Below are 13,921 nucleotides of genomic sequence, written 5' to 3'. Positions count from 1 at the left end.
GGCTGATCGTTAGTCCTGCCCCCCCCGAAACGCCCCGGTCGCGTTGCGAATCACGTGTTGAAGTAAATGAAAAACAGCCCTTTCGACCGCTCTTGCGCGTGGCAAACGAGCGTCGTACGCCGGTCGGTGGTGATGGTAATAAAAAATGTGTCCCCATGCAGTGTGTCGTTAACCTAACGGCCCCAAAAAGGAGATCACAGATGTAATTACCGAACGTAACGTACCGTTTCCCCCATCCTCCCCAACCGCTCGCGCTCACACCGAGTGGATTTTAATGAAGGATTTAGTGCCTGCTGCCGCCGCATGCGTAGCACACCGGGTGCCTGTGCCACGCGGTGCATTATGCTGCACTTCTGTTCTGGTGTTTTTTTTTTTTTTTTTTTTTTGCGCACCGTCCGCCCAGCCGCGGCGCGGCGGTACCTTTGAATAGATAATGGCCCCGCTTGTTCTATTACCATATGCCCTGCTTCGGGGTTGCCAGGTTGTTAGGATTCGTGTTTTCCGCGCCGTTCTAGCGCTGGTGTCAGCTCGCACCATTAAGCGCTACCGAGCCCTTAAAATTGTTCCCAGTTTTTTTTTATTTTTTGCCGTTTGTTGCCGTTTCGGGCAGTGTTGCTGTGCCGAGAGAATGTGCGATTATGTAGCGACAGTTTTAGTACATTTTTTTTGCGACCCTCCCCCCGCTTTACAATAGCGCTTGATCTGGTCCAGATCTGGCGACCGGTAGCACCGGTATCGTTATGCTAGCCGCCGGGCATCAGACATAAACCATAAAGGCGCTCGGCTTGCTCGTTAGTCGTGCCCGCAGACATGGGACGCGCGAGCATTAGCTAACGAATTGGCACGAACCGGTTTCCGTTTTGATTTTCTTCTTCTTCTTCTTCTTTTTGTGTGCCGTGCACGTGCATTCACGCACACACACACACACACACGATCAGCCCTTTCGCTTGGGCTTGGAGCACCTCTGGCAGACAAGTTTTCCCCCCTACCCATTAGCTATTTTTAGATCGCCCTCCGAAAAGGGCAAAAAAGAGAAGAGAAGCAAAAACCCCAACACGAATGCCCGCAAAATCGACCGTGTGGACTGGTGTGGTGTGTGATGTTGCCGTTGGGACGGTTTTGGAGTACCGTTTTTGGATGCGCTGGGCTGCCAACTGCAACGGGGCACCGTTCGTCCCTATCGCGCGGCAGGTCAGAGGGTGACGCGCGCTCCAAACTGACCGTGAAACAGTTCCCACTATCGGCCACGTTCATTCAACCTCGCCGCGGTACGGGCGACTATCCGTGCCGATGCGTGATGTTGACGCGCAGCATCGAATCTGTGTCCTTCTACGCTGGCGTGTCGCTGCGCTGCGATTAGCTGCTACCGGGACGGGCGGCATGTCAACAAACGCGGCGAAATGAAAACAAAAATTCCCACTTCCTACGACGGTGGGCACTACGACCGTACTCTACACTGCGTCCATTTCAGGCCTTTTCGTGTTAAGAGAATACTTTGGAAAAGGAATGTTAAGACATTGGAATTTTACCGAACCAACGCCCTGTTTGTATCAAAGGAACTTCAAATTTAGAGTCCGGAAGCTCTTGGGAAAACCTTTTTAGATGTATTCAAAATTTTGTAAATACACAGGAATCTCCCTAAGATCCCCAGGTAGTCTCTTCAAGATTGATTGTTTCTTTAAGATGAACATTTTGAAGGTCCCGACATATTCCATACATATAATGTCTCTCTTCAAGATGTCTTCAGAATACAAGATGTCTTCAGAATACAAGATATCTTCAGAATAAAAGATATCTTCAGAAAATCTTTGCCTATGCCCTACGCCGAATACTCTCTAAGCTACAGATGCGATTTGGCAGTCCAAATTCTGTAGGATATTTATCCTACAGTTTGGATGACAGTTCTCAAAAATATTGATCTAAGAATGCCACCGGAATTCTTCCTAGCAACACTTTCATTAGTTGTCCCCAACATCAATATATCTGTATTCTGACGCTCCCTTGAAGATTCACCTAGAGATAGAGATTACATTGGAATTAGACTAACCTCACAATTCCGAATGCTGTTTGATTGTAATTATGAAAGAATGGCTTCTTTTTTCTTAAACAATTTTTAGATTGTTTCAATTCAATGGATCATTGCTATTAAAAACAAAATGTTTTGTTTCATTTTGTTAATGTTAGCAACTGATAGAAACTAGGCATTTTGCAGCCAGCTCGTATGGGCGTACAGAGAAAGAAGAAGAGGAAAAAGCAACGCCTTGGTCGCCTGGCTCGGGAAGTCATCACCACAGAGAGCGGCCCCGAACAAACACTGTTTGCGTGCAGGAAAAGAGTTTCGCTCCCCCCCCCTCCCCCCTCCTTGTATCCATCTAATGTGCGTGCCATGAGCGACTTCAATTTCGGACTTCGCACGAAGATCCGCCAGTTCCAGCAATGAGCTACGCGATTTTGAGAGCTACACCGTCGCTGCTGTTCCGGGGTTGGGGCTGCGATTTCGCGATTCATAAACCAGAACGGTGGGGTGGAAGGGAAGGGAGTTGAGGTGCATTTTCCCTTTCTCTACCAGCGCTCGGTAACTTCCGGTGCACCAGCACAGCGGGACTGGTTTCAAGGTCTTTCTGAAGATTCCGGGCTTATCAGGTCCGCTTGATCGCATCGCATGGCCACCAACACGTTTACGCGATTGTGGTTTTGTGTGTGTTTACACTTTCGGACGGTATCTGCGCATTGGGAGATGTTTACTTTTTCGCTATTGCCGACTTCTTGTTCACAAGAATGCTCGACCTCCAGCAGAAACCTGGTACATCACGCAGCATGACTCAGCGGTTGGGCTTTCCCCTCTGCGATCGGTACGCATTATGATTGGAGAGCAATTCTTGATCGATTGGATGAATCACACCCTGCTCCCCAACGGTGCTCATGAAGATTCGTGCTGCTCGTCCAAGACATTTCTCACCGCCAATGCCCTTTTCTTTCGCGGCACGCGCACGAACCTGGAGAAGGGTTTGCTCGCCGCGAAACCCTATAGCAAAGTTCGCATTAGCGCTGAAGCAAAAATCGTTGATCGTATAAACCTGCAAAAGTGGGCGCTAGAAAAGAAAGAAAGAAAAAAACAAGTGAAGGAGGGAAAAGGCCAAAAGCACCGTGTGCCGAGAGCAACGAACGGTTCCAGCGCGAAAACGTGCACGTTGTTATGGTGAGCTGCGAACGAAATGGCATTCCGCGCCGCGTACGACACGGTGCGCCACCGGCAACCGCCGCAACGAAAATGCGGGGTGGGTTGCATTTCCTCATGCCACCGTGTGCGCGCCCTGCAGTACACGATTCCGTGATCCGTGGCTCCATTTCCTAGCCGAACCAGCTTGCCGTGGCACTGCCAGTTTCGGTTCGCAGCTGGTTTCGCACGGTAGTGCTCCGAGCGAATCGATTTTGTGCCGTGTGGGTAGGCCTGTGGCGCGGATTAAGGTGTGTGAAGCTTTGTTTGTATGATTAAGGGCTAAAACCAAGGTGCCAGAATCGCATAAATTTACCTGCCCCACAAGCTAACAAACTGGGCGGAGTGTTGGGTGGCTGTACGTACTACAAAGCAGAAGAAGTAAGAGCTAAAGGTTTGGATAAAGAGCAACGGTGTTGTGAAACAAACTTCCGGGATTCAGGAAGGCGGCAGGTGTGGTTCGATCAGGCTGCTACGCGTACCGTTTCCAGTAGACGTCACACGCCCCGAAACAGCTGATTATTAAAAAAAGCAGAAAGATACACAGCAAAGCCTGACCCTTAACGGGTTCCTCTTCGCATAGCAGTGCACGGTCGCTGCATATATCCTCGACCTCAGAGAGGGGCGCGTGTCAGTGCACTTAGATTCGCGGCGAGTCAAGGTCAGCAGCAGACGGGGAACCCGTCTCTCGCACAGAACAGAACACACCGCGCGTGGTGGGAGTGCTGCCCCCGCTCATGCGGGCTTGGATGCTGTGTGACGCTGCTACCGCGCTACCACGTTCACCAAACATTGCCGAGGATCTTGCGATCTTTCTGCAGGTTCTTGTGCGAGAGCGCCCGACGCCGCTGGAGCAGCGCACCGAGAGCGATTGACCGCGCGCGCGAGAGAGAAAGAGAGACGCATCCACCTGATCATCGCATCCCTACTATAAAAGCACGCCGCCCGTACAGTACGCTCGTGCAGAGTAGCGTCTATCCTTGGTGCGATTAGAAGACCCGAGCGGACCGCAGCCGGAGAGTCTCCCGGTAAACCAAAACAAAATAAAAAACATTCTCCCCCCGCGTGCCCTGCAATCAAAACATATCTCGTCCGACTGCTGCTCTTCTGCTTCGTCTAAAGTCAAACAACGCTATCAAGCCCGCCGCTCAAACCTGCCATCGCATCCCTGAAGTGCCGACGACTTTGGCTCGCGTACAAGGTGTGAAGTTGTGTCGCCTAAACAACAACCACAACAACAGCAACAACAGAAAAGCCGTTATACAACGGACACTCAAACCGCCAAGGTGTGTTAATTGAAGGTCGAACAGACAGCCGAACAGTGCGATGTACACCGCCGTTACCTCGCTCGGGCGGCTAGTGGCGCTGGCCCTGCTGGCGGTCCTGCTCGCCCTGCTACAGTGTTCCGCGCCCTGCCAGGCGTCCCCGGTCATGCTGGACAAGCTGTTTGGCTTTGCGGCCTACCAGCCGACCTACTCCGGCGGTGGCTACGGTGGCAACCAGTACGGCTACTATGGCGGTGGCGGCGGCGGCGGCGCCGGCAGTGCCAGCGGTACCGGGTACGGCAGCCATCATCGCCCCACGGCCACCAGCCACAAGCGGCAGGCGAAGGGGCGCGACTACAAGGACATCTGCCGGGTGGTCAATCCGGCCCCGTACGCGCTGCCCGGGCGGGCACCCTACCCGGCCGCACCCTTCTGTCCGTATTAGGCTCTGGCGCTGCTGGAGCAGTGCGAGGAACGTGATAGTTACGATTAGGTGTTAAGGTTCGATTTGTAAGACGTAATAAAGCGGTGTGACATCGCGGTGGCTGGGGCAGAGATAAGGGTGACCGGACACAACAGCTGCTGGTGCTCCTTGTGCTTACTACCCGCGCAGCAGGATGTCGTTATAGAATTTAAGTTGAAGAGGCCTCCAATCTTGTGCGAATAGCAGACGAAATATGGGCTGCAGCTGCTTCTCCAGCTAGAGAGTTTTCCAACGCAATAAAGTTAAGAAACAAAACAACAATCATTCATCCGCTTCATCCCCGGATTGGAAGTAAGTTTTACAAGCGATGAAAGAAACATTGATTTTAACAAGAGGTGGACGCATCTTCAGGTCTTGATATTGGAATAACGTTTTCATTTTTTTAAATAGACAAAAATTGGAGTTTTTTTTTATTGCTTTATCTTCACCCGCACTAATTAGGCGTTAATTGCACTTCCAATAATAGTATCTCATGAGACTCTGTTTTGCGAGAGGGGATTAGTGTTGGGTTTCATAAATCTTACGTTGAGATTCATTCATATGAATCTTCAGTGCTAAGTGATTCGAATCTCGAGTCGAATCTTCAAAGATTCATGAATCTTTAAAGATTCACGAATCTTCTAAGATGCATCTTCTAATTCTCCAAAGATTCATGCATCTCTTAAGATTCATGAATCTATAATATTCATAAATCCATTAAAATTCATATATATCTTGGGATTCATGAATCTTTAGAGATGTATGATCTCCAAAATATTGAATTTTCCCAATCCCACCAACAACTTGTCATTCAACTGTTGTCGGTTCAACTGCGTGGTATTTTCCAAGAAGTCTCAAAAGTCTGTATAGGCTGGCATGACCACGTAGCTTGTTACACTAAAAAGAAGAATAATAAAAAAAACTCAAGCTTTATGAATTTTAGAGATTTATGGATCCTTAGACTTTCATGAATCCCTAGAGATTCGTTAATCTTTCTAGATGTAAGAAACTTTCGAAATTAATGAATCCTTCGAGATTAATGAATCCTTCGAGATTCATGAATCTTTCGAGATCCACGAATCTTTTGAGATTCATGAGTCTTTCCAATCGGGATTCAGATTCATTTAATCATTCCAAAGATTCATTCAAAACTGTGCTGGCCAAAAGAGTGTAGCAACTACGTTCAAAAGCGTACGCTATCAAAGAACGACACCCTGTAGCGTCTAAAACGGACTCCGTCCAGTAGTTTGTGGACGTCGTATAAGCCTGTTCCGGCATCTAAAATATTTTGGAACTATTAGACAACAATCAGAGCATCGAAAGAAAGTCTAATTCCGAATGGCCTACGATTCTGAAACCCCGACGACAAGAAGTTCTAAATGATACTGAAAACGAAAACATAGAGCAAAGTCGCTACATCACTACGATCGCTTCGCTTGAAGATTGATATAACCGGCCAATTTGTCTAAATAGTACCTGGGAACCATGCAAAAACATAACATCTACCAGCTGTGTCGCATCCAAAAATATACCGAACCAACATGATGCGAAAGCCAACTCCAACAATTTTGTCGCAAAATCGAAGATAGATCTTTAAAAAAAAACATGCCTACATGTAATTCAAACGTTGCTACTAGAGAAATATCGTCTGACGAACATTTGCAAAACTCCTCGAGATCCAGAAGATTCAGAATGCTAGATTAGACTTAGATCCTGATATTCGGAACGAGATATATTATGCAGTTGCTCTGGTAACTCTGGTAGCAGTGGTTTCGTCGGTTTTGATATCGTCGGACGAACATTTGCAAAACTCCTCGAGATCCAGAAGATTCAGAATGCTAGATTAGACTTAGATCCTGATATTCGGAACGAGATATATTATGCAGTTGCTCTGGTAACTCTGGTAGCAGTGGTTTCGTCGGTTTCGATATCGTCTGAAGAACATTTGCAAAACTCCTCGAGATCCAGAAGATTCAGAATGCTAGATTAGACTTAGATCCTGATATTCGGAACGAGATGTACTGTGCAGTTGCTCTGGTAACTCTCTGGTAGCAGTGGTTTCTGCTAACCTTGAGACGTATTGTTGTGATCTTTTCTTTCTCTACGCGGTGTTGATTCTTCGGAAACGGCAGTATATTTTCTTCTAATAATTTCCGACGTATGCCTCTCCTCGCGTAGGATTAGGCCTTAAAAAGTATGCTGTACATTCTGCAATAATCGTACCGATCCTCTTCAGATAGAAATGTTGTCTGTCTCCAGGGCACGGCTTACAACTCAGCGCTTAAATTCTGGGAGTGAATGGAGTCTTTGCAATGCTCTACTCAGGCAAGAAGAGAAGACTCCGGTTAAAGGTTAGTAAACACGCTGATCTACCTTAAACAGTTGCGTCAAACACAAAACGATCGCTTACAATAACTTACTTTATTTATGATAAAGACGGATACATAGATAGACTTTCCAAGCCGATCGCGATACAAACACACATTTGTAGACTGGACTGGACATTGGCACGACAGAAGGCCTTCTTGTATGGATTATCACAGCTGACGAGAGACACGATTAAAAGAGAGTTTTTTGTTGTTGTTGTTGCTGTTGTTGTTTGTTTAAAAAGGGTAGACAAATTGGAAACATTCATCTTAATTAAGGCACACACTCACACACACACACACGCACACGCACACACAAATTTGCATACGAGCGATCGCGACCGCTCATTCGCACAGACAGTCGCACGGCAGCTTGGGCATTTTGTTCGCCGGCCACGGCAGATAGCCGGCCGTCTTGAACACCCAGTAGTCGTACGACACCTTGCAGACGAGCGCCACCAGCAGCAGTATCTCGGTCGCGATCAGGTAGTAGATGTAGTCGGTCCAGTCGTGCTGGGACTGGCACAGCTTGCTCTCCTGGATCGTCACCAGCTGCTGCAGGTTGGTGTTGCCCTCGCAGAAGATGTTCTCGTGGTCGGGCACCTGCGCCTTCCGGCTGAGCAGCCAGTTCTTGAACCCCTTCGCCGCGTTGCAGTCGCACGTCATCGGGTTGCCCTCGAGAAAGATGTACGAGCCGAGGTCGAGCGATTTGGTGAAGATGTACGACTGGACGGTTTTCAGCTTGTTGCGCCGGATCGAGAACAGCGTGAAGCGCGAGATGAAGTCCATCCCTTCCAGGTCGCTCAGCGAGCTGATCTGGTTGTCGTCGGCGTGCAGCCGCAGCAGCGACTGGTACGGCGGCGTGTTCAGCGCCTCCAGGCTGGTGATCTGCAATGGGAAAGCCAAACAAGGAAACGGGGGCCATATCATCGCGCCGCTCACCACGCTTCACCACCATCCACCGCTTACATTGTTGTTGGAGATGTTCAGCGTCACCGTGCCGGCCGGCAGCCGATCGGGGAACTTGGTCAGCCCGAGCCCGGTGCAGGCCACGCGCGTCGTAATCGTTTTGCGCTCCGTGTTGTTCAGGTCGAAGTTGAGCCGGTCGAGCTCGCAGGTGCAGTTCTCCGGGCACTCGTCCTGCACGCGCTGGATCGTCTCCAGCTGGTGCAGCGGCAGGCTGTCGGTCGAGTTGAACCAGTTGAAGGTGCGATTCGTCAGGCAGAACGTCGACTCGGGATCCTTGAACTTGACGCCGCTCTTGAGCGATTCGAGCAGCGACTTGCACAGCATGCCAACGTTTCCGCTGCAAAGAGTTGGAAGAAAAAACGGAATCAAATGCGGGTGTTTTTTTCTTCTTTCCTTTCTGGTTTGCTCTATCCCCTTCCTACCGTATGTCGAGCCGAAACTTCCCGTTGGTGGACGGTATGGTGGAGAGATTGTTGTACGACAGGTCGAGCATCGTGAGGTTGCGCAGCTCGCGGAAGGCGCGCGGCTCGATCTCGCTGATGTTGTTGTTCGACACGTTCAGGCAGACCGGGGACGAGAACCGGGCGAACGACGTGCTGATGCGCTGGATCGTGCCGTCGGTGATCGCGAGCGACAGCAGCGTCTTGATGTACCGGTTCGACACGTTCAACGCCATCTCGCGCACGGTCACGTTGCGGATGTGCAGATACTTCCAGCTGGCCGTTTCCGGCGCGTTCGTCACGCACCCGATCGCCTTGTTGATGTCGGTGACGTTGCAGCAGTACAGGGCGGCCGGCACGACCGGATCGACGCTGCACTCGCAGTCACCCTTGCGCTCGGCGCACAGCTCCGGCTGGGCGTGGTAGCATTCGATCTGGGGCGGGGCAGATACCGCCGAGCGCCCGTTGCTGGTGGCCGTGGCGGTGGCGGGCGCTGGCCCAACGTTTGGCGCACCGGCAGCGATCGTCGCCGTCGTGGTCGTGGTCGTCGTGGTCGATGCCAGCGTGCTCGAAGAGCTAGCGACCGGTGCGCCGGTGGTCGTCGTTACCGCGGACGGCATCGGTGGCGGTATGGCCGTCGTTGAGAGCGAGGGTGCCTGTGTGCTCGAGCCAGCGTGACCGTTCGGTGCCGGTGCTGGCGAGCTGCTCGATACCATCGGTACGGTTGCGGCAAACGATTCGGTCGATCTGCCGGCGCTACCACCATCGACACTGCCCGGTTGATGATCGCTGGCCGGATTGAAACCACCGCCACCGTCTCCTCCTTCTGCTCCCACAGGGTCTACCGGTAGCGGTGGCTCACCGACAGCGACCACATGCATCGGCGTAGTGTGCTCGAGCGCCTGCGACAGCAGTTGCGGTGCGTCGGTGAACAGAACGTTACTGCCGGCCACCGTGTCGTCCACGATGCGAGCCATCGCCGCCGGCAGGGGCAGCTCCGGCACGGTTACTCCCATTATAAGCAGCATTGCGATGACGGCATCCCTTCGTGCGAATCCCATCGCAACGCAGCTGCAAACGAGCGTTGATAAGATGGTGCAACAATTAGAATAAAGCAACAGAGATTTGTAACAACATTGGGGAAGTTAAAATTGGCCGTTTTGTGTGTACATATAATGATGGGACACGTTGAGATAGGGCACATTTCAAGGACGTTTTTTGATGTTTTAAATTTAAACAGGAACGAAGTAAACCAAACCTCATCGCACTCAGAACTAAACTCTGGGTATGTTAAGAATACCTCAAATGAGAGGGTTTTATCATTGAATGTTTAAGTCATTCCTACACAACACTATCATACAGGGGTTTCAAAGAACTTTCGAACATAAAGATTGTTTTTCACCGCTTGCAAGAAGTTATTCTACATCACTCTAATATTTCATTTTCATCATAATAGTTTTTTTATTTCTTCAGCATGATTTTCAACACTACAATGATCAACGGATGATGAGAACCGGCTTCAAACTCCAATAAAAAAAACGATTGCAAAGGACTGTTGAAGTGTTGAAAATCATGCTGAAGAAATTTTAAATTCTTCCAGGGTTTTTTCGAGTCAATTTCCAATGTCAACAACTTTTTGCATTGCTTACGAGATGTTTTTCAACAGCTTTCAAATGTTGTATTTGCATCACAATAATGTTTAAATTCTTCCATATGATTTTCAACACATCTCTCAAGTTGGATTGAGTTTAAAAGTTCCTTGCGATGTGTTGAAAATCATGTGTAGGAACTGAACATTTTATCATGATGCAAATACACCACTTGGCAGCTGTTGCAAAACATATTGGAGGTGATGAATTACAACATTTTTTGTTTGTTACGGGTTGGGTTTTTAACAGGTAAGATAAATGTAGGAAATGCTTAACATCGGAACAACAAACTTTACCCAGACACACATTCATGAATCTCCAAGGATTTAAGAAATTCTAAAGATTCAGAATTCATGAACTTATAGGATACATGAAATCATTACAGGGTTTTCGAAGTCACTTTCGAATGTAAACATTGTTATACGCCGCATGCAAATTGTTGTTCCACATCGATCTGACATTTCATTTCCATCAAAATACTCTTTTAATTTTTACAGCATGATTTTCAACAAGACTCAAGCTGGATTGAGTTTGACAGTTATTTGTTTTATGTTGAAAATCATGTGTTGAAAGGAAACCTTATTTTGAAACAAAAAAAACATTTAACAGCTGTTGAAAAACATCTAGGATGCTGTGAATAACAATGTTTACATTCGAAATTGACGTGGAAAACTCTGTAATGTTTCAATTCTTCCACATGATTTTCAACACATCAATAACAATGTTTACATTCGAAACTGACTTGGAAAACCCAGTAAATTTTGTTGTGAGCAGATCTGACGTCAAGATCACGCTCGGTTCACATTGAGAGCATTTCTTTGCATTTCGATTAGCGCTCAGTCAAAAAAGAGCTTCGATCATAATAAACGCGATTAATAAAAATCGGTTAACTATTCTTACAGCAACATTTTTTAAATTGTGATGAAACTACCCTTTTTTGGGAAGATTCTAAAGATTCTAAAGATTCAGAACTCTTCAAATTTAGATCTCATGAATCTTCAAGGATTCATCAAATTCTAAAGAATCAGAATTCATGAACCCAAAGGATACATGAAATCATTAAGATTCACAAGTCTCAAAGGATTCATGAATCTTTAGAGATGTATGATTTTGTGGGTTGTAGCTTCGTATGGACCGTCTCCCCGTAGCAAAGTAAACTATCCGGCTGCGTGCTACTTGCCACGAAGTCTCGAAAGCCTGTACAGGCCGGCATGACCACGTAGGTCGTTACGCCAAGAAGAAGTATAATTAAATGTTCAAGCTCTATAAATCCATGAAGATTTATGAATCCCTATCCCTATGAATTCGTGAATATTTCGAGATACATGAATCTATTGAGATTCATCAATCTATTGAGATCGATAAATCTTTCGACATCTTTGATATTCTTGAAACTTTCCAACCGAGATTCAGATTGACTGAATCATTTCAAAGATTCATTCAGATGAAACTAGATCAGTTTCACCCACTAGCACTAGCCCTTACATGAGTGTACTTGCCCTTACACCAGTAAGCCCTGAAACCAATTTCAGGTATTCCCCGATATACGTTATTAATGCGGACCAGAGGCAATCGCGTATATCGGTTTTCGAGGTTTTCAGTGAAATTATAGTGAATTATTGTGTAATTTTGCTGGAAGTCGTAGGTTTTAGGCAATAAATTAGTTAGAGGATCAGATTCCTACCGAAGATTACTATTTTGTACCTTGGATGGATTTTGAAATTCACTCAAAAGGGGATTTACTTTGCATTTGACAATTGATGTGTCAAATCAGAACAATTTTCGCAAAGAACTGTCAATTTTAGAATATCGCGTATATCGAGTATGGCGTATGTCGGAGAATACCTGTACTGGTACTTTTCATACCAACGAAACGGAAAGGAGCCTTCCGCATAACGAGTTTCTCGTATACCGAGCGAGTTATTGGAACGGATCAAACTCGTGGCACTGGGTTCCACTCCGACGCTGGGTCTTTGTAGGGACAAGCGGTCCTGGAAAAAATTTTTTCCTGGAATTTGTTGCGATCAAGTTATGGTTTGATTCGCTCATTCCCTGTGCAGCAACAGGACGAGCATTATCCTTGAAGTCCTTATAAGACTAGCAAAAGCGACTTTGCACAGCCCTAGGTAAGGGCTTCCATGCCGCCAACATAAAAAAAAGCTCCCTAAGTTCCAAACCACCCATTTGTTTGCTTTTCTAGCCATTTCTAGCAGCAACAATTTGCGACGGGAGGGGTTGTTGACGCGCCCGTCGTCGCGAGCGCCGAGCCCCTTTGCCGCACACCTTTGTTTACTCGTCAATTAGCGCAGCGAGGGGCTGTTGGAAGGGGGCAGATGCATTGTCGCGTGCCGCCACGCTTGCCCCGGGGAACGCTAACTGGTGCTAATTCTACCATCCCCATCGCCCCCTGCAGTGTCTCTTACCGGTAATGCTGATTCGGTGATTAAGCTTTCTTCTCTCGATATTTCGCTGCTTAATTTAGACAACAGCAAAAGCAAACAGAATTTTAAAAAACACGTTCGTTTGCGCCGGTACGTTAGCTGGACGGGTATGTCTCTCAGTGGTGCATTTTCATTCCCGGAAGTAACAGCAGCAGCAGCAAGATGGGCAGGCGACCAACGGTGTCGTGCATTGCACAGAAATCGTGATGCTAAAAATGGAAATCATATCACAGTAAGCGGAGTGATGCATTCGCCCCGATTGGGAGAGGAGCATTCTAGAGAATTCTCTTTGTTGTCATCTCCCTGTTTGCTGCTGCCAGCTTACCTCTGCTGCGGGATGTGGTGGTTTGATCGACGCACACTGGTTGATTGCTGCGTTTGATTGCTGTACTGCACCACTGTGGCTTGCTGCGTTTTTGTGGCACAAATTGGCACCCACAACCCAACCGATTGGGACTTTTAGCAGTTAAACGACGGTGCAGTTTGTGTATTTACCTAAAGCAGCCACAAAACGACAATAACAACAACCTGCCCGATCCAATTTGACAGATCGCTCTGCGCAGCCACTTGCTTCGATCGAATCGCAGGGGTGGCAAACACCTTTTCCTGGCCTTGTCCTTCACATCCCAAGAATGCCAAGGATCGGTTTGTAGGGGAATGTGGGGCAATTAAACACCTGCATTGTTGGCAAATTAGCACGTTTATTATGACTTCCAATAACTGACAAGCATAAAATACAATGTTTAAAGCCCACCGTTAAAAAGTTTCATTTCTTAAGATTTCAAAATAATTCAATAAATTAGCCAAGAAACTGTCTGCTCAAAACTATGTAATTTATACTGTCTCGAAAATATGCTTTCATAGGAATTAAACTAATAATCAGAGAAAAAAAATGCATCCAGGCACATGATATTTATCTATGATTGACGAGAAAAATGTAACCATTTTTTCCCATATTAGAATAGGTAGGTGGAATCGGAATTCTTCTGTCAAGACCGATGCTAGAGAGCGATTTGACATGAAAATTCTACTCGCTAGTGTAATAACGCTAGGCGAATCTCAATTGGTTTTTGTGGTAATGATTCTACTTCAACGATAGAAACAGTTGATA

General features: G+C 47.4%; 2 protein-coding genes across 2 annotated transcripts; one reads left to right on the top strand and one right to left on the bottom strand.

The window, feature by feature from the left end:
- The first annotated feature begins 3,015 nt into the window (after positions 1–3,015).
- Positions 3,016–5,230, top strand: LOC121596969 (glycine-rich cell wall structural protein 1.8-like). The gene has a single exon (XM_041922402.1). It carries the CDS (start codon positions 4,544–4,546, stop codon positions 4,925–4,927), a length of 384 nt encoding a protein of 127 aa, XP_041778336.1. The 5' UTR covers positions 3,016–4,543; the 3' UTR covers positions 4,928–5,230.
- A 2,116-nt stretch (positions 5,231–7,346) lies between these two features.
- Positions 7,347–13,518, bottom strand: LOC121595849 (protein halfway). Its single transcript, XM_041920152.1, has 5 exons — positions 13,136–13,518; positions 12,793–13,019; positions 8,703–9,791; positions 8,281–8,617; positions 7,347–8,199 (listed from the first exon to the last, which is right to left on the bottom strand). Exons 3-5 carry the CDS (start codon positions 9,779–9,781, stop codon positions 7,657–7,659), a joined length of 1,959 nt encoding a protein of 652 aa, XP_041776086.1. The 5' UTR covers positions 9,782–9,791; positions 12,793–13,019; positions 13,136–13,518; the 3' UTR covers positions 7,347–7,656.
- Between the last annotated feature and the right edge of the window lie 403 nt (positions 13,519–13,921).

This window comes from Anopheles merus, chromosome X (genome assembly GCF_017562075.2).
Source record: "Anopheles merus strain MAF chromosome X, AmerM5.1, whole genome shotgun sequence".
Taxonomy (NCBI): Eukaryota; Metazoa; Arthropoda; class Insecta; order Diptera; family Culicidae; genus Anopheles; species Anopheles merus.
Note: the sequence above shows the minus strand (reverse complement) of the source record. Positions and strands in the feature narration are given on the sequence as shown.